Here is a 21,214-nt window from a genome sequence, read left to right on the forward strand (position 1 = left end):
TTTTGATGATTCAAGTAAAATTGTATTTGTTTGTAAGACTGGAAAACTTATTCTACGTTAACAGTACTTATCCTTTCATTGTACTGTTGCTAATGCAGATATGTTGACCAGAGGAAGGGTTATTAACACTCAGTACTACAGTTTATGATGCTAATTCAGTGTTTCCCCCCATGATTAAACCAATCCAGCCATTGTTTGCTCCAAAATGGCTGTCAGAAGAGATGACATCATGGGGGTCTGGGTATTTCTAGGGATGGTATGAAAGTTCACCTTCCCTTAAAACTGAATTGAAATCGAATTCATCAGTGCTGGATAACACTTCACTTTCAAAAGGAGCCGTACAGCAAGCCATATAGCAGTGGTAGGCAAACAGCGGCCCATGGGCCAAGTCCGGCCCTCCAGCAGAAGTTTTTTCTTTCATAGTTGACATCAAAACTTACATACATTTTCACAAATCTACTGCGTCACTTGCGCACCACTGCAATATATTTCATCTCCCTCTTTTCTTTCCTTTTTTTTTATAATTGTGTGTATTTATTTCATACTCTAATTGGAACTAGAGCTCAAAGAAGCCAAATTTCACTGCCTTCAATGTTGCCACCTGCTGCATTTGATAATAAAAGAATCTTGACTCTCGAAACACAAATAGGTGGTGGTCTAACAAATGGTGTGTTGATACCATTTTTTTTCTTTCAACCATAAATGAAACAGGCCACTGTTTATCATGTGTGGACAACCAATAAAGTAGCACTCTCTACATTTCTAGTTATATGTTCTGCAACACAGAACATATGTTCACTAATGAGTCATTTTTAGCTAAATGAGTATTCAAATAAACTGTAACTCTGTTAGCCCACACTTACTAATCAGGAAAATGACATCTGCCGTCAGATACAATCCTAACCAGTGTTATAAATCAACTTTATTTTTAAATGAATTAAAAGAAGTAAACAAAACATATAGGCTTGAGTTTCCCCTTCACCATTTAAAGGCCTCTCAATGAAAAGTGAAATGAAATTTAAAAAAAAAAATGGTTGAACCTAATTGCTGACCCCCACCATAACTGCCCTTAGCTAAAACATCTGCTGGGATTGATGGGGTTGTTGATCAGAACCAGCAACTGCACTTTGCCAGGTGCTTAAACTTCTGGCTTTCAAAACTCACTTTTTGACCTTTACTTTGCACTGGAACTGAAACTCTTCCCCATCCTCCCCAATTAAATTCTCAGGTTACATAATGTACTCTACAGTTCCAGTTGAGCAGCTCAATGCAAAACCGTGGTGTAAAAGGTTACTAATGTTGGAGTGAAACTAACTACCTTAGATTCAAACAGGAAATCCTTTCAAATCAACCAGACGTTTTGAACGACAGAGAGACACCACGGCTATAATGTAGGACATAACAACATATGGAATCCACATTGAAGTTCTGACATGGAATCGCTGCAGAAATGAAATGAAATGAAATTCCTTTCATTCTTCAGAAAGAAGCGACATATCAGGAAACACTGCAATGCCATGACATTCCACTACAATAACATACATGCCAATGAAATTGGGCTTTAGAAGAAAATATGAAATTGACCTCTGAACAAAAACACACACAAAAGTATCAATACTGTGGCCTCAGTTCTCAGACCTCAGTGTCTCTAAATCATGGAGAGAAAACTTGTTTCAGCTCAACAAAATGAATGATGACAGGGGACTGTGTTTAGTGTATTACCCATGCAAATTGCCATTTCAGATATTCTTACTTTGAGATGACTAACAGAGACACTGCCAGAGGGACAGATCAACATTTACTGTAAATAATATTAGCGGAAACACAGTTAATAAACTGTCTATGGAAAATGTTTTTCTTGTCAGTCTGTGAGAAGCAGAATTGTAATTGCTGGTGTTCTGACATAGTGCACATCAGTCAGTACATCTTCTTATTTGGGGGAGCAAAGAGGAGGATTTTAGACTGACTTTTTCAGCATAGGTTATATTTGTAGAGCTGACCAATATCTCTGTATGGTTTATTAAGTTTGACTCTAACAGTATCCTGCAATAAGATATGAAAGCATAGTGTGGTTGTCTTTATTGTTGTTTTCACTGCCTCAACAGAACATTTCTGGGTGTTTCCATCGTTCGAGTGATGGTTTTGTCAATTTTTTCAAGTAGGTTAACCCCTATCGGAAAAACACTTTTTTAGTAACAGCAGACTACATAATGAAATCTGTGTCAAAGCCGCAGAAATTATATTGACTTTTTTTTCTTTTACTCTGGTTGTTGTCCCATTCCCAATGCAATTTATTTGACAACTTCATCAAAACATCTTCCAGTCCACAGCCTTAGGTGATGTGACATCAGTGTCTTTCCCTGCTCTTACATCCCAAAATGTCATTGAGGAAAAAGAAGGAAATGGGTGAATAAGGCCATCCATTCAGCTCAGACCCAAAATGTATTACTGTGATTCGATGTCATCAGCATGACATTACCAAGGCGGACTGAGACTTTTCCAAACGCATTCAACTGACAATATTGATGCCTCCCTCTATTGAGCAAAGAGACTTTTCACTTTGCTTTCGTAAGCTTGCTTACATGAAAAGGAAGAAGGCCAACAACTTATCCTCGTTTGATGGACTTATGATGTCACTGCTGACCCTTAGGCTTTAACTCTCACTCTCACATTTTATGTTATGACTGCCTTGGAGGCAGTTCACTCTGCAGTCGTCCACACATTTGGGATATAAAAGGAGATCAGAGACAGTATGTTCAAAGTTACCTTTAACTAACACCCATCAAAATATCATCCGAATATTTTTCAAAGCTGACTTGAGAAAACTCCTAAACACCTAAATTTGGAGTCAGAAGAACTCTGAAGTGAATACAGATATGTTTAAATGTGGATGCATGCTAAGTAAAGATGTGTAAAATATACTACAGTTTGTATTTTTCTTCTCTTGTCTCATGTAGGTACATGGGTATCGGCTTGTCTGCGCAAGGAGTCAACATGAACAGACTGCCTGGTGAGTAACACGTGACTGTCACCATACCATACATAGATAGATAGACATTTGATCAGATAGATAGATGCTGAAATTAATTTAAAGATGTTATATTGGGTGAGTGGATATCAAAATGCATTGATACATGGATAGTAGAACAACAGGACAGAGTCTGTGGGTTGAGCAATCAGTGAGATGGGGGTGAAATAAGGATTCCCAAAGTTACTCAACATGAACAGAGTGTATGGGGAGTACTGCATCGCGCCAACGTCCAGCAATAACATTGGCTTGCTGGGCTGGTGCCAGAATTTCAACCACTTAGCAGTCGGATTGGACCAGTGCTTTGGCAAGTTGAGAAGAAAAACATCCTGCAGCGCTCCCTTCTTTTGTTCAAGTTTGGTTACACACAGAACGGCCTGCACAGTACAATTAAGCAGCTCTGGAGGGGCTGGTCAATACCTTGACCCTGAACTTTTCTAATTACTTACTGACTCACAGTTCTAGCCCTGCAACCCCATTGGTTGAAATTACAATCAAGCATTGACAGTGCTGTATATGTGGCGGGTTTACTTTAACCTTTACATCACAGCATTTGGAGGTTTTGTTAGTCATCTGAAAAGGCTCGATGAACTGTTTTCATTCAGGTGTTGGTTAGGTTGATGCACTTCTGGAGTTTGTGGAGGCAAGATAGAAAGGTAAATTGATTGAAATTGAAATTGATTTTGAGGATCAGTGAAAGTTTGCAAGTAGCTGGAGAAGTGCCAACACTTTTGAGACTGGGAGGATGAAGGCAGGAGATGAGGACGTGTGGCGTTGCTATAGTAGTTGGATGTGGATTGTGGATTCAGTCTGAACAGTCCGACAGCTGCTGAAAGAACATGTTGAGACATGTCAGCGAGCAGTCATATGGATCAGAGACAGATGATGGTGACTTGGGCTTCTGGTCTGACCTCAGACTGATGTGACCTAAGACCAACATGGCTTCTCGATTTGTAAAGATTGCTCAAACTGTATTCTCTGTAGAAAATATTTTTAGTCTGAGCATATTAACGGCATTTTCGTGAATGTGTTCTCCACATACAATTTCACAAGGTATGTTAAAAATATATTAGTGTAAACTTGTACTCAGATTTGGTATTATTTGAATTATAAATTACAGAGTGTTCAGTATATCTGCACATGACCCCATATGAATAACCACAAAACTTACTGGATTATTGGCACCTGAATGAAATTATGTTGAAAGTAAGCCCAACACAAAGCAATGGATATTTAAAGAGGAGGTTTAAAAGCATACTCTAACAATTTAGTATTTCACTTACATAAAGTTGGGGGACTTGTGAGAGACAAATTAAAAAAAAGAATACTCAAAATTGATAAGGCAGAAGCCTAGATATCTAGATTTATTTGTCTAGCATGCACGTTTTGCTCTAAAACTGCTGGATCCTACATTTCCCATAATGCAACTCAATATCATCCTTTGTTAGGCATTTCCTTTCTGGTAAATGCCCACAAGTTTTAAACTCCACACACCCAGTTTGTTACGCAGGCTTTCTGTTGTAAACTTGTAGTCTCCAAGCCATGACATCACGGTGACATCATCTGAGTTATTTTCTTAAACAGACAGCGCCTTCAGAGCCGCCAAAGACAACATACAATTGTCTCCACAGGCTGAGTGCCACTCCTCGTTATAAGTAAACTGACTTTAATGTGTAAAAAAGTGGAGTTCCTCTTTAAAGTGTTTTGTACATACCTTACCTTTTTTCAGAAATCATCCCAAAACAAAGAGTATCAAATAAACATCAGACTAAACCAAAGTCTTCATGGCAGAACCGATTAATTACCAAGATAAAGATGAAATAATGTCATGATGAATTACACTGAACTGAACTTAACAAGCAGCTTTTACCACTACTTTCTTTTCTTGATTTCAAATGCCATCATTTTATACACGCTGCCCTTTTCCAGTTCCTTTGTTTACATGTGTGAATAAAGCTGTATTCACACCATGTTCACTGCATCCACTGCCAGAGGACAAAGGTGCTACTATAAAGATTTAATAAAAAAACCAGACATTGTATCAGTTATTCAAGCCTTTGTCTACTGACTCATAAACATTTATTGTGCGCTGACTATCTGTTAGTTATTTGCCAATAAACTGTCACATGATTGTTTTATGTATTGCTGTGAGTTTGGAAAGAGTCCAAAGCACAGAAGAAATCTTTCTTTTTCTTTTTCCCACATTTATCTCTCCTCTTGTGTCCTCAACCCCCCACCCACCACGTCCCTATACACTCTCAACAAACACACACACACACACACACACACACACACACACATACACATACAATGACATCCGTGAATGGCTCAGCGATCTCTGATGACATAGGCGGAAGCATCGTGGCCATATAGCGGCCCGAGAGCCTGACTAAAGCCCCTTGACTTTCCCAACTAATCAGACCACTCCTCCGCTTTGACCAATCACGTTGTGTGGGGCTTCCAGCTCTGTCTGGGGCCATTTGACCTGCTTATTGACTAGTCAAGATCTGTCCAGTGGCCGAGGTTTGTGGAATGCTGTGGACACCAGAGCGGCCAGTTCAGCACAGTCTAGATCCACACACACATATATACACACACACACACACACATACACACACATACACACACACAAAGATCATTCATTCTCCTTTCTTCTTGATTCACATGTGTCAAATGTCACACAAAGGGCGGAACAGCGTGGAACAGCGATGCATGTATGGACACGTTTTCCAAACCTGCTCACACATTAGTTATGAAAATATTCGGGGTTACTAGGATTCCACTACAGATCAATAGTGGAATCCTAGCAGTACTACCCTGGTAAACAGATTACTTTTGATTGCCTTAACTCTGACTGACTCAGTGTGTTTGTGTGCCACTGTGTGTGTGTGTGTGTGTGTGTTTGTCCCGAACTCTGTGGATTCATCTGTGTGTGTCCTGGACTGACAGATTGCGTTTGTGAGTGTACTTGTTTGCGTCCGTACCCGCTCCTCCTCTGGGCATCTACAGTATGTCTGTGTGTGCACACTTTCTGATTGTCTGCACCTGTGTGTGTTTCCCGGTGACCTCATGCATCTGTGTGTCTTTATATATCTACAGTATGTGTGTGTGTGTGTGTGTGTGTGTGTGTCCCTTAATAGTACAATGTTCTCCCCTGCTGACCTCTGTGTCTGATCCTGCTGTGGAGGCCTGCCCATTTCATTAGCATGTTGGAGCAGTGAGCCTGGCTTTAGAGGCAATATCCCTGTCAGCAGATTAATCTAATACCTCACCACACACACACACACACACGCACAAACACAGAAGTATATACACATATGCACAAAAGAACACATGGAGAGACAGAACAGTATGCGGCGCCCAAGTTAGAAGAAACACCCCAGTACACACAGCACAAACACAAACACAGATGCACACGTTTGGCTTAGGTTAATACTCTGTTACATACTCACAGATACACATATACAAGTACGCATCTAATATCTCGGCTCACCCACGACCTACTTTCACTAACCCCCGCTTTGCTTTTTGGCAACGGCAGACAAGCTGTGATTGAGGAGAGACACTGACAGAGCGGCAGCGAGCTGAAGCCCGACGCTGTCTGTCGGGTTCAGTTCCTGTTCCAGCCCGGTCAGCTCAGGAAGAGGAGTTTCCCGCAAAACTAGACTAGTGTAGAACTTAAGGCACGGCGAACTTGTCATCCAAACAACTGCAAGCGCATCTCTGATGCCAGTTGTTTTGTCTCGATGTGGAAGAACGCTGCTATAGAGACTTGTCGCTTTGTTGTCGGCTTTGTTGAACTGAAATCACAATATAGATAGAACGATCTAATCTGTTAAACAAGACACAAGAGACAATTTAGATTCACTTGACCAAAGTGACTGAGATCTATCTTGTTTTCTCTGTTAGTAAGATGTTACATTCAAAGACAGGCAGAATTTTTCAGTAAATGCCAATCCTGAGGTGGTATTCAGCATCAGATCAATATTGGTGTCAATATATTCCTCATGGATAGACAGAATACTGTACACATGTAATCCTACAGGGATTGCTTTACAGCAGAAGACGGGCATATAAATATATTAAGGTTATTTGAGGTTATGTCATCATGGTGGTTTGTGGCACATGCCGTGCACGAAGCTTCTCCCTTATCTGCAGAGGTTTAATGCTTTATCAGTTGGTCATGCAAATTGTTTATGCAATATTTTTGTGGTTTTGATGGTTCCTATGGTCACTAAACTTAATATAAGGGTTTATTTGACAGGTCTGTAAGTAATGTGGTTGTAATTATATAGGTAAAATATGAATAGCTGCTTTTAAACCCAGTTAATATCAGTTCATTAATAATTTATGATTCTATGTATTGAATTCTGTTCTTGCCTGTCGACAGATTCGACATTTTTGCATCTTCAGCTAGTTAAAAGACACTCTAGGTCACTGGATTCCCAATCTAGGGGTGCTGAGATAAATCTGATCAATCTGAAGTGTCGCAAGATGATTTAGGGGGCATTCCACCGATTTTACACGCAAAACTCACTTCACTTGTTTACAGCTGTGTAAGGTCCTCAGGGCTGTGGAGGCAGCTTCAGAAAGCTGCAAAAATAACACTGATGTCATCAGGGTTATCTCAGTTTGGGGCTTGAGGCTTAAAATTTTCAACAGAAATCCAGCACTACAAACTCAGGAGGGGTTTGAAAGAAGTTGACATTTAGGAGGCAGAAAAGGTCTCATGAAAGATGCTATCCAGTTGCATTATGGGAAATGTTGGATCCAGTGTTTGTAAGGTTTGTAGAGTCCAGAATTTGGTGGTCAAAGCTCAAGGCCACTGTTATCTCACAAAACACGCTTTTGGCCATAACTCAAGAATTCATATGCTAATTATGACAAAGTTTCACACAAATGTCTTAATAAGATAAAATGATGAAGTGATGACATTTTATATCCAAAAGGTCAAAGGTCAACTTCACTGTGACATCATAATGTTCTTCAGTAACGCTTTTCTGGCCATTATTCAACACCATAACTCAGGAACAGAAGGGGAGATTGTGACCATATTTCACATTTGGTCACATTCTGAATTGGTGCCCACCTTGAATCTGTGGTGATTGTTTAGATCTTCTGTGCTGCCGGGTTGAAGATGTGTGTGAAGCATCCATGTTTTAGTATTTGTTGTGTCTTTGCAGCAACATCCATATCTGAAGCTTTGTCTACTGTCATGGCTACAGCTTTGAGTTTTATCAGAATCAGTTTTATTGGCCAAGATTTTATTAAATTCCTTCAAAGTCTTTACTACAAATATTATGAGTCCGGACAGACATGGATATAAACTGCAACTTGACCGGTTAGCGGAGGTATACATACAAGTGGAGGTATTTCTAGTTTCCTGTAAAATACTGGATACTTTCACCTCTTCGGGCCCATAGAAATCTTGCAAATGAAAAAATATTTGAAAGGAAAACTCGCTCTCATATCTAACTGAAAAAGGACATGGTTCTGACCAGGAAACTTAAGAGGAAATTATTAGGAAAAAGTGTTAGCACACACTGTATACCATGCAGCATACAGAATCATTTATTTTTGACTGTACAGCCATAACAGTAAGCAGACAATCTGACTGAACAAATAGCTCACAGTTACATACTCATGCATCAGTACCAGACGGAACAAGAACTTTGGGAATTAAATGAGCAAATCATGACAGCCTCTTCTCTCCCTCATGTCCTGTACTCCTAGTTCAGCCTCCTGTGCTGCTGTTCCTGTTGGCAGTGACTCACCAGTTTCTTTTACACAGACAAGATCCCCCTGCTGGTCATTGCAGTGCACTTCACCACATGCCAAACAGAAAGCGTGTGTGCGTGCGTACGTGAGTGTGCGTGTGTGAATTTTCATGAGATGCCCTGCAGGCAGTGGTAGTCAGATGGGAAAATCTGAGCAGCACAAGTGAATGAGTAACTGTCTCCCCTCCTCCAGCAGCAACTACTCAAGTGACCTCGAGCAAGTCACTTCACCTCAGCTGCTCCGTTGGACTCAGAGACTGTTTATACTGAGCTGCTCTCACTTGATATGTGCAGTATATGTTTCAGTAGAAGCAGAATGGTGCTTCACATACTTTGCTTTCATTACAAATTTGCTGTCATACATGTTTGATCTACAAAACATTTTTTCATAAGAGGTCAAGTATAAAATAAAAACCTAATCCTAATCCTTGTCCTATTTCAGGATGGGACAAACATTCATACGGTTACCATGGAGATGACGGCCACTCCTTCTGCTCCTCCGGGACTGGCCAACCGTACGGCCCAACATTCACCACGGGAGATGTGATTGGCTGCTGTGTTAACCTCATCAACAACACTTGCTTTTACACCAAAAATGGCATCAGTTTAGGTTGGTGAAGATGATGTTTATTCAGTATAGACAGTATAAGCAAATGTATTTGAATTTTAATTGTGTGATGTAATAATGTATTGCTTAACTGATAGCTTGTTATGTATATTAACTTGAACTGTTTGTCCTTCTACCTCTTAGGTGTAGCCTTCACAGACCTCCCTGTAAGTATCATCATGTTACAGCACCATATCCACAATATACCAAACAGTACAGGTCTTCTTTTCATTTTACAGCAGCTTGGCAAGCATAAAAATACTCCTTGAAAATGTTTGTGGAAAATAAACAGTATATTTCTAAACAAATAATCACATTTTTTTTCCCACATGATGCTTATCATACTGTTTCTGTAAATGTAACAAACTGTGTAATGGATATCGACCACGCAGGTCCATATCTAATTGCAGCTTATGTTGGCAATTGGGTTGGAAAAGAGCCTTTTTATTTTGTCCATTGGCTGCAGTAACTGTAACATTAAAAAAAAAAGCCACTTGAACGGTTTTACCAGCCAAATTGGTTTTAAGAATAGAACAGAAACTCAAAATCACAGTTGGCTGCTGGCCATAGTGGCAGCCTGAGCAGATAGAGTTACCAACCACTGTCAAACCTAAAGAGCATTTAAACTGATGTTGGTGTTAATTTCATACCCTGCCGGTGGCTTTGTATACACCAAAAGACACAATTTAATACTGAACTCTATAAAAGCAATCAAGTAAAGAGCTTGTTCACAGCTCGTGCCATTAACCAGCCTGTTTATCCAATGGCAGTTTTCCATTACAGAAAAAACCTGAAATATGAGGCTTTCTATTGATCCAATAAAGGACTGTAAATGTCTGTGTTGTTCATATTGATACTTGAAGACTTTATAGACTTTTATGAATTAATCAAAACCTGACTGCTTTTCTTTCCTCTTCTTCTTTCTTTCTACCAGCCCAACCTGTACCCCACCGTGGGGCTTCAGACTCCGGGTGAGATTGTAGACGCAAACTTTGGCCAGCAGCCATTTGTCTTCGACATTGAGGACTACATGAGTGAATGGCGGGCCAAGATCCATGGCATGATCGCTCGCTTCCCTATAGGAGAGAGGCTTGGGGAGTGGCAGGCCGTCCTGCAGAAGTAAGATTCATCACCCCCCCCCTCCCCTCCCTTCACCTCTCCAAACACACACACACATACCTGTCAATACCTGTCACTGTCAGGCCACTCTGTTGTTCTGAGTGATAATGTAGCACTAAAGCATCTGCTGAAAGCTGAGAAAATGATAGCATGTAGCGGCTCAACAGAAAAACATTAAATCATATGCAGCAAAATCTGACAGTGGTACATTTTACACTCAATTTTACAAAACATGACACTGTTTTGAATTAGCATACAGAGACTGCAGGCTCCCATCGGAAATGAAGGTGATGGATGAAGCTGATGAAAACATGATTACTCACATTTAATAGTTTGAAATCTTCCTATATCAGCCATATCAGCTGCATTGTGACTGATGAAGTATTTCTAGGGCATTTTATGCAAGTGGACAGTAGAGAGAGAGAGAGATGGTGGGGGGGGATGAAATACATTAAAGCTCCCTGGCCGGAACCAAACCGGGGACGTTGTGATCATATTATATAGTATCATATTATCTGCTAGTTTTCCATCGGTGTCTTCTGTCTTCCCGGTGTGATCAAATGTTTTTGCAGAGCAAAACCAACAATTAAATTCAAGATATTCATAACACTGGCTCCCCATACTCTTTGTCTTTGCTGTTTGTGCGTTAGGTCTAGTTACAAACTCCACACCTACACTTTGATTGAATACCCCTTTAAAGAGCTCAGAATTACCAATGAGAAAAAAACATGTGATGTCTTCATTGAAATCGTTAATTTATCTTTGGTTTTTTGTCTTCAGTATGGTGTCCAGCTATCTGGTGCACCACGGGTACTGTGCCACCGCAACAGCCTTCGCCAGAGCCACAGAGACTATGATACAAGAGGACCAGACATCTATAAAGAACAGACAGAGTGAGTGAACAAAACAACCACACACACACACACACACACACACACTATTTCATTCATTTCTTTTGACCATCTCACCATTTCATCTTAATAGCACCACCAATGTTTGCTCTACTTATCTAGCGAAGGTGTAGTAGCCTATTTTTGCTATAGAATAAATCCAGTAATGGGAATCCAGACGGACTTATTCATTGGATATTGTTTGCCCTTATTGACGTGCGGTCTCTATGAATGACACATTGGTCTATATCTAATGTTTGCTGTGAAATCATGGTGCCTCTTGATCAATACACTGTAAATAACATCCTGCTTTCTTTGTCTAACAGGAATACAGAAGCTGGTGCTGGCAGGACGGGTGGGTGAAGCCATAGAAGCCACTCAGCAACTTTATCCGGGCCTGTTAGAACACAACCCCAACCTACTATTCATGTTGAAGTAAGTTGGCATGTTTTAAAGATATAGATCTGACGCAGGACAAAAGATGTCATAACAGTTAAGTATCTGTAAAGCCAAACAATTCTAGTCTACCATAACCATGGCCGTCATAGTTTTCTTCATCAGAAAAGTATGATAAGCTTCTTGATTGCTTAGTTTTCCAGTAAAAACCAGTAACACCAATATGCCTAATCCTCTAGGTGTCGTCAGTTCGTGGAGATGGTGAACGGTACAGACAGTGAGGTTCGCTGCTTGACCATTCGCTCCCCCAAATCCCAGGACAGTTACCCTGGTTCCCCCAGCCTCAGCCCTCGCCACGGAGCCGGCAACACACACCTGCACACCGGAGGTACGCACGCTCATTTCTCCCAAATTTTTGTCCTTTCTGAGAAGCAGCATGATGCACAAATATAAATAAAATAATAAAATGAAATTATTTCCCCAGTCACCTTAAGAAATGAGACATATTTTTTTTCCTCACCACCCCATCACCCTCCACTTCCAGGAGCAGACAGCCCCACCTGCAGTAACGGGGTGACCCCCCCCAACAAATCAAAGAGCCATGGCGGTGCTGGCGGCGGCAGCGTCAAATACCCCAGCGCGTCCTCCTCTGCCTCCTCCTCCACCTCCTCCTCCCCTTCCTCCGTTAACTACTCCGAATCCAACTCCTCTGATTCCACCAAGAGCCAGCCACACAGCGCCAACAGCACCCAGGAAACCAGGTAGGAAGCACTGTCAGTTTGATTTAGAGCAGATAAAGCCAGACCTATTGAGCCTTTACAATTAACATATAAGGTGTATGATGGAGAGGGTTGCTACTGGTATCAGATGCAGCAGGTACTCACAATATGGTTATAAATAAATAGAGATGTCACAGATAATGCTCAGTATTATCAGTGTTCTGTTGACAGTTAATCATTAAGGATCTATTTTATTCGCTCAATTGCAACTCCCAGCACAGCATGGTAGGTCTTGGGCACACGGACTGTGTGGGCGTCTCAAAGTGCACCTGCTATTTTGGTTCATGTATGTGCCGCAGCACAAAGTGCAAAAGGTCTGGATGTAGGTGAATATAGAGAAGAGGGTTTGGTGATTAATAAATATGCTCTCAGCCAGTCACATCACTGGTCTCATAGCTCTGAAACAGCTGTGCCGATCACAGAGAAGCATGACGACATCAGTTCTACAGATGAAGAACTGGCTGCTGTCTGGATGGAGCAGATCGTTAGGATGTGAACACACAGCATCATAAATCTTCCAGCAATAATAAACAAAATAGTTTGGCGAAGCTGTTTATATGATCACATCAATCCTATTCAAGAATAGAACATGACACACTTCTTTTTCTAAAAAAAAGTTGTTATTATGTTTGAGCCTTGGTCATCAGAAACCTCCCACATACACAGGCTGCATACCAAGTTATAACCGACCAGTAGTGTGTGAGGTCACTGTCATTTGCATGTGATTATCAAAGTAAACACAGCAGACAGCTGTGTAATGGCACTACACTCTGGTGCATCACTTCTCAAATCAGAGGCTGCACGTTTATTAATATATCTGTCCTGTGATTTAAGGAACTAAAGGAGAAGATTTTCATGCAGTGTAAAGCAGCTGTGGACAACAGATAAAACTGCTTCACTGACATCCCTGCTTTAACCACATTAAAAGTTGTTTTTGATGCTGATTTAAACACGACATTAAAATAGTTTATTTACATTCTATGCATTAGTTTGTTATATCTGCTTATTTGTTCCAAGTCTTTACTTTGCTCTTGAGAACAAAATCACCAAAGTGGCAGCGGAGTGATACACAGAAACAGATGTTCTCACACATTTATTCTCAGCACAACATCTAAGACCAAATTTGCACCAAAATACCAACAGCTCGCTTTGCACTGCTTCATTTGCGTGCCCTCTGTGCTCGACACCAAAATACCACACAGATGGGCAAAGGGAATTTCAAAGTCAGGAAAATAACAAACTGTCAGAGGACGGGATGGTTTGTCCTCAATAAATCACGACCACAGTCATTTTAAGACATTAATATGTAATCACTGCGAGCAAATAAAACCATTAACAAGAACCTTGGCAGCATCTATGAGCTTGCACCGTTACTTTGTGTTCTTCTGGATCAGTTATGGAAATCAGCTCAATTGCTCTATTGGCAAAAACAGGAGCTATTTTACTTTTATTCCATTTTCCTCTCTGCAAAGTTTCAGTTAGATGTTGTCTTACGCTGTGTGAGTGCATATTACTGCCATTTCTTTTAAGGAGTATATTTTTAGTATATAGAGGTGTACATAGGCCCTATTGTAATTGTAATCTTCTTTTCTTCTTCCTGAAAAAGAAGAATCGCATGTTTGAGGGGCTAAAGGTGCTCGAAAACTCACGAAACTTTGCACATGCATCAGAAGTGGTGACCAGTTATGTTTTATGGATCTTGAGCATAAGTGTGGCAAAATGGCTCAATAGCGCCCCCTATAAAATTTCAAAGTCACATAGTCACATACTGGACACAGGAAGTGATATTTAACTCCTTAATGCAACATCCAATAAGAGTCCAGGCCTGAAGACATCTACATGCCCGCAATAACAGCTCTTCAATTGCAGCATGCCTCGACGTGCATGAACGTTCGAGGGCCCGATCATCGTTGCTTACAGCTTTAATTCATATTGGACCTGCTTATCAATATGGTGCACAAGTAGAAAGATCTCATGATAGGACTCAACAGGGATCTAAGCAGCATAAACTGCTGCACTGTAGCATCATGGGAGGACAGATCCATTCTTATATCCTGGATCTAATTTTTGTAGTTCTGGACGTCACTGTGTCAGTTATAACGTTTTACATTCTGACTTCATTGCTGTGACATCACAGCAAGCAAAATGAGGAATCAGATGGATATTTATGAAGTTTAATCATATTCTGTAAACTTCTTAGTTATTTTTTTACTTATTTAACTGAAAACAGGGGAATTTTCCTTTGTTTTGAACTTCTCACCTTGCTGCAGTGATGTAGAAGTGTACTCCAGGGTGTGTCAGTTGCTCACTGTTAAAGTAGCTACACTCTCAACCCTGTATGGAGGAAAAGCGTAAATACACTCATGCCTGTGAGTTGAAAGATAGTCTGACCACATCACAGTTAGGTGTGGTCATTTGTGGTCTGTTGTGCTTGTGATCACACCCGGCTGTGATGTAGCCTTGCACTATAGTGCTTTAAATCACTGCTGCACAGTGTGTAAAGAGCATGTAGTCACCACCAGTTGGAAACCTTAGCAAGAGTATTTACAACTACCATTTAAAGAGCCACATCCCTCGTTCAGCTATTTTAAGTTTTGAATTAGTAGTTTAGATTTGGATGTCTAAACACTTGCCTGCCCTAATGGACTCATGTTTTGTTCTCTGAATGTGTGTGTGTGTGTGTGTATGTTTGTAGTGACAGTGAGATGGAGATAGAAGCAGAGCACTATACCAACGGGGTTGTTGAGAGCTCCTCAGCACGGATCATGAATGGCACGTACAAACATGAAGAGATTCTTCAACCAGACGACAACAGCATTGGAAATGGGGTCACAGGTAATCAAACACATGCACACACACTTCTCCTTATTTATTTAGTTTTTCTATGCTTTGTTGTATTCCTCGCCTTTTGCTTTCTTGCATTTCCCTCCTATTTCTCACATCCAACTTGACATTGACCACAACATGACATTCAACGTGTGTAAACGTGTGTGTCTGTCGCCAGCAGACGAGGGTTACAACAATAGTAGACAGCTTTGTGGAGGCAACCAGGCAGCCACAGAGAGGATGATCCAGTTCGGACGGGAGCTGCAGGCGCTCAACGAACAGCTGTGCCGCGAGTACGGCAAGAACGCCACGCACAAGAAGATGTTACAGGTAAACACACATAACCGCACATGCAGCTGCACAAGCTCAACAAAACAGCTGTGCTACAACAGATTAAAGCGATGCCAAAACTGAGCTGAAGAGATTTCTTGTGTTGGCAGCAGTTAAGATCCTGATGGCAGCGGCCTGTACACGCTGCAGGAATTGGAGCGATTTCTGATTTCAGGATGTGTTGTAATAAAGCAGATAGTGTCCAAACTGTTAGTTGTCCCAGTTCTCCGGTGCACTGGACAAGGCTCAAACTACTTTGTACTGCAGGCTGTGTCCGCTGAATTATAAGGGGCCAGTCTGAGAACAAGTCTCTAGCAAAACATTAAAGGGTCTGTGAAGGAGCTTTACTGTAGTTGTAAACTGTTTTCTAATATAAATTTTGTAATAATTGCATAATCATGAGTTTGGACATATTTACTAGGACATCTATACTGAAATTCTTCTTTAAAAAGTGATATTTCCAGCACCTGTTACATTAGTCATTAGTCAACATTAGTGTCTTAAAGGTGCATTAAGTGACTGATGACCAATGTGGGACAGAAACACAGCGCTGATGCAGAGCAACCCCATCTTAAGTCATGCTTTTGGCCACCTGACCAGTAGGGTTTTTCCATGGTAGCCGAGATAGTCGCACTGAGCCATGCTGCGAGCAGTCGATCCATGCTGACACACTGCATAAAAGGAGTTGTTTACCATGATGACGTGTTGGTTTGCAGAAAATGCATTAAGAGCCTGTCATCTACAGCTCTTCATCTAACATCTCACTATGGCTGTTTCTACTTTTATTATTCCTAACTGCAGTATTTATAACTGAGCCACCGACCAAATATCTCCAGATCTTGTTGTGTAGACCCGTTTTACTGAAGAATAGTACCGCTAAATGAAGCTCTGCTAACTCAATGATAAACACATTAAATTTCCTATGACTTCATCATAATAAAAGCCTCCCAGTAGTTTGTCAGTGGAAAGCTTTTAATTTGAAGCAGCAACAGGAAATGTTTTCATCAGCAGAAATTTAACACTGCTCCAAAAGCGATCAGGAAACTGTAAAATAAGGCAGATATCTGAAATTACAAACAGCAACACAGGAAACTCAACTTCAAACCAAAGAGATTCAGTTACAAAAAGTACTGAGAGCTGAACACAGTGTCTCGCAAATCATTGCTGGCTTGAGATCATTATTTCCAATATCCACTTATCTTCCAGCTCTGGTTTGGTCTCCATTAACTCCTCATTAAAAATGTGGGTTGTTAGCTTGTTAGGTGTATGAATATATGCACCAGTCACAGGGAAAAAGAGTCATGATATCCAACCTTAAAGTCTTTGTGCAAGCCAGAGAACGTAAACAATTAGCTAAAAGCTGCACAGAACTGCAGTGATGTCTCAGTAGGTGCAACACTATGAGAAATACACAACAGTGATAGCTGGTGGCCTTATTCCTACAGCTGACCTGTAGACATAGCATGGTCTTATAGGCTCAATAATTTGTGTTTAGTAATAACTTAACACTAATAATTAATGCTGCAGTTTGTATCACTATAATGGAGACCAAAGATTAACCAGAAACATTCAGAAATATATATTTGGAAACAAAAACATTCGAGACAATGTCTTCCTCATGCGTGGCTAATTTGCAGTAATGTCTAGTCAACTATCAGTCAATGCTTCACTTTGTCCCCAGAAATGTAACATGCAGTATGAGATCAAGGTCATTTTATGGCCAGATGGTACATAATTAGTCTAAGCCAGGAAGCTGTTAAATGTCTACACTGCAGTGTTGTTCCAGCTGTGTTGTGATCATATGGGCTTCTGTCTGTCTATGTCTGTAGGATGCATTCAGCCTGCTAGCGTACTCAGATCCATGGAGTTGCCCCGTGGGCCAGCAGCTAGACCCCACGCAGAGAGAATCACTCTGCTCCGCACTCAACAGCGCCATACTGGGTAAAGAACACAGACACAAACACACACTGGCTGTTATACTGATAGGCATATATGTCCTCAAAGTACAATTAACTATACACCATAGTAACAGTGTTACAGTAACAGCCATGTGGCAGAAAGAAAGTAAACACTTGACATTGTTCCTGTCTTTGATTTAATGAGCTTCATCAGCAGTTGGAGTTTGCTCAGTTGTTATGGAACTGTAGATGTTCACGTGTCCATTTTTTTCAGAGTACTTCATGAATGTTGGCTTAAATTAAAAGTTTCAAAGTTTATTCTTGACCTTGGAAACAGCCATTGACAAACCAGTATCACTTTAAGGTCCATTTAGTAGCTGTTCGGGGGCTTTCAAGTACATGTGTAGCTCACATATATTCAATGTATACAAGAATAAAGGCAAGATAGTAACATTTGGAGTAGACTAATATACCCATGCACAGATACACTCATTGTCGATACGTTATAACTTGTACATTTCATCCATCTCTGACTCTTTATTGTTTTTCTGCTCCAGAGTCCCAAAATCTGCCCAAGCAGCCTCCTCTGATGTTAGCGCTGGGTCAGGCCACAGAGTGTGTTCAGCTCATGGCCCGAGTCCGGTCTGGTTCCTGCTCCTTTGCCAGAGTAGACAACTTTTTGCACTAGCCCAGGTCCAGGTGAGTATGTTAATATAGTACGAGACATTAATACCACAGCCACGCACAATATTTTGACAATACTTAAATCACAGCAACAATACTGATGCTTAGACAATGTTGGTGGGGATGATTTAACTCCTATCACTCAAACTGATTACAGATATTCATATTAGCTGATTTTCAGCTTTCCTGTTTCATTTTATCTGATAAACAACTTGTGAGAATTGGCATGTAAAAGCTAATGGAATAATAATTGGAAATCCTGTATGGATGGAGGGTAGAACACAACGTGAACCACCTCCGTCTCCATCCATTATTTTCCTGCAGTGGAACACCTCATTGTGAATCATCACTTACATTGAGCATACATGCATACAATAAAACCCATTTGTATAACATTCACCATGATCATACATTATATACATTAAGAGAAAGAACAATTACTGGCAAACAAAAGTGAAATTAGCAAAGCAGTGTATCTGTTCTGTACATTCATGAAATCAATTTGTTTTGACCATGCTACTGTAATTCATTCATTACCTGGCTTAGACAATTACCCATCTCTCCGCAGGTTAATGTTAAGTAGCACTGAGAGAAGGCATGTCCAGCAGGTAGTTGTCAAGGCGACGGAGGAAAGAGCATGCGTGTGATTGGTGTGTTTGGCTGTCCGTCAGACCGAGCCAGCGGCACAAACAGAGGAGCGGAGGAGAGCAGAGAAGAAAGCTTCCTTTTAATTTAGTATTATCAAATAAAGAAATGTGTGACACTATTTAAAGATAATTAATTATTATTATGTTTATCTAGCCATTTTTTAGTTCTTTTTTTTTTTCCGTCAGTTTGTTGTGCTCATCCGGGACAAAAAAAAAAAAATTGTAATTCCCCCTTTTCTCTTTTGTTTTTCATGGGTTGGATTTTGATTCCCTAAGTTCAGTATTTTTTTTTTTCTCATGTTGTTGTCGTTGTACACCATATCACAGACCACAATACCCACAGCTGGTTACCACGGTGACCCCCCCACAACTGTAGGTCACTTTAACAAAACTTGAGGTTTTTTATATCATCTCTTAATAAGTTACAGACAGATTCTGTAGTAGAAAATCCCGAGAACACTTATAACTGCACCCATAAATTACTGTCTGCTGAGAGACATTAAAATAATATGCTCATGCGGTCAGCTCAGGGTTCAAAAGCTGCTGCTTCACTATTATTACTTGCATTGTCTATTAACACTGCTGCTGTCAGACTTCAAGTTCTAACCAAGACAGTGCTGTCAAACTGTCACTCTGGTGGAGGTAGGACATTATGTGCTGATAGAGGGTAGGTTTGGTGTTTCCATTTGAAATAGATCTAGGTGAGTGAGCGAAAGGGTGCACAGCATGAAAAACACTTCTGATGGTGTAGCGCAGATAATTAGCTGTGGTCAAGGCTGATGCAGTAAAGGCCAAATGATCCCCAAATTATTCCACAAAGTTTTAAAATTAAAAAGCAGTATTTTGTTGCCAAAACCCTTCCTAAATTATGGTTATATAATATTTCAAGAATAAAATACTGAGAGCCAAAGAACAAGACACATCCTGTAAAAACATCTCCTGTGTAAGCAGAAAAATATATATATATATATAATTGAAGGTCTGGCCCCTGTAACAGTGGCAAACACTGACCAGGGCGAGAAAGTGATAACAAGGGATTCAATTGGAATATTTGAGGTGTTAGAGCCTTGCTTTTACTGTAACGACTACAGGATCGACTAATCAGTGATCTTGTTGCAGGGGGCAGCGCTCAGGCACAGCTGCACCTACTTTCAGGACAGAACCTAACACTATTATCATGGTCACCTTAATGCCAGCATAGAGAAAATGAGTATCAAAGGCAGACTAACAATCACTGTTGTGTGCGTGTGTGTCTAAAAGTCAAGTTACCCCTGGGGATTTCATTACTGCAGTCTTTTTACATCATCCACAGCCTGACCTGCTCTGTGCATGTGTTGTTAGAATTTCAAATACGTAGATGAAAAACAATTTGCCAAACAGGAAGGTTTTTAATTTGAGGGTGCCCTTTTTGATAATTAAGTGACAGTGTTTTTTTTTCATTTTGGGCAACTGATTTCAAACCACCTAAAGGTTGTGAAAACTAGTTCTGTGTGTTGTTTTATCTCCTCCCTCTCACACAGACCCCTCCATTTCTCTAACACCCACAAACCTCAAGAAACCAAAATTACAAGTTTGTCCCTGAAGGCTTTACAACCTGTACAATAACATGATAATAAGATAGAAAAGAAGAATCTTTTTATAGAGTCTTTTTTTTTTTTTTTTTTTTTTTTACACAGAAGTTATTTCTTGCTCCTGTTCAGGTGGTCACATCAGTAACAACAAAACTAGCAAGGACCACTTCCAGCCCCCAACAGCATAAAAATTATAGTCACATCTTTTATGAACCAATCCTCGCTGTCAGCTGCTTTGTATGGAGTCCCAAACATGCAAGATTAAAAACTAAGACATGATGAAATAGATAATCATATGAATAAACAGAGTAAAATATATAATCAAAGCAAGAACTTGTGAAATAATGTAATAAATTATTATTGATACTAAAATGTTTTTAAATTAATTAAATGTTATTTTATCATTATTATTTTTATATTGCCAGAGTTTTACGGTTTGTTATTATTTCATTCTAAAAAAAAAAAATTGTCAAAATTCCCTTTTTGTTTTTCAAAGGTCCGTTTTTATTTCATGATCACTTTTCATGACAGTGGGGTTGTCACCCATCCAGCTCCCTCACCTTTCAGCCAATCACACGCCTCCAGCCTGTGCACAGACGCTAACCTTTTCTTTTATTTGGCTTTAACAGGCGGCTAGCTAACACTGGCACATTTACAGAGAT

The 21,214-nt window shown here is 40.3% G+C and overlaps 1 protein-coding gene across 2 annotated transcripts in view; it reads left to right on the forward strand.

Annotated features, from left to right (window-relative positions):
- ranbp10 (RAN binding protein 10) overlaps positions 1 to 20,694 on the forward strand; it is a 33,328-nt gene extending 12,634 nt beyond the window's left edge. The window contains exons 3-15 of one of the 2 annotated variants that reach the window (XM_044356295.1): positions 2,958 to 3,010; positions 9,248 to 9,415; positions 9,557 to 9,579; positions 10,347 to 10,531; positions 11,312 to 11,424; positions 11,748 to 11,856; positions 12,057 to 12,205; positions 12,362 to 12,578; positions 15,292 to 15,431; positions 15,601 to 15,752; positions 17,582 to 17,693; positions 18,208 to 18,349; positions 18,903 to 20,694. In XM_044356295.1, the coding sequence (XP_044212230.1) occupies positions 2,958 to 3,010; positions 9,248 to 9,415; positions 9,557 to 9,579; positions 10,347 to 10,531; positions 11,312 to 11,424; positions 11,748 to 11,856; positions 12,057 to 12,205; positions 12,362 to 12,578; positions 15,292 to 15,431; positions 15,601 to 15,752; positions 17,582 to 17,693; positions 18,208 to 18,338 (1,552 nt within the window). In that variant the 3' untranslated portion in view covers positions 18,339 to 18,349; positions 18,903 to 20,694. The remainder of the gene's footprint in view (positions 1 to 2,957; positions 3,011 to 9,247; positions 9,416 to 9,556; positions 9,580 to 10,346; positions 10,532 to 11,311; positions 11,425 to 11,747; positions 11,857 to 12,056; positions 12,206 to 12,361; positions 12,579 to 15,291; positions 15,432 to 15,600; positions 15,753 to 17,581; positions 17,694 to 18,207; positions 18,350 to 18,902) is intronic. The other variant, XM_044356296.1, reaches the window with a different exon arrangement.
- The last annotated feature ends 520 nt before the right edge of the window (positions 20,695 to 21,214 follow it).

The sequence above is a fragment of the Thunnus albacares genome, chromosome 7 (genome assembly GCF_914725855.1).
Source record: "Thunnus albacares chromosome 7, fThuAlb1.1, whole genome shotgun sequence".
Taxonomy (NCBI): domain Eukaryota; kingdom Metazoa; phylum Chordata; class Actinopteri; order Scombriformes; family Scombridae; genus Thunnus; species Thunnus albacares.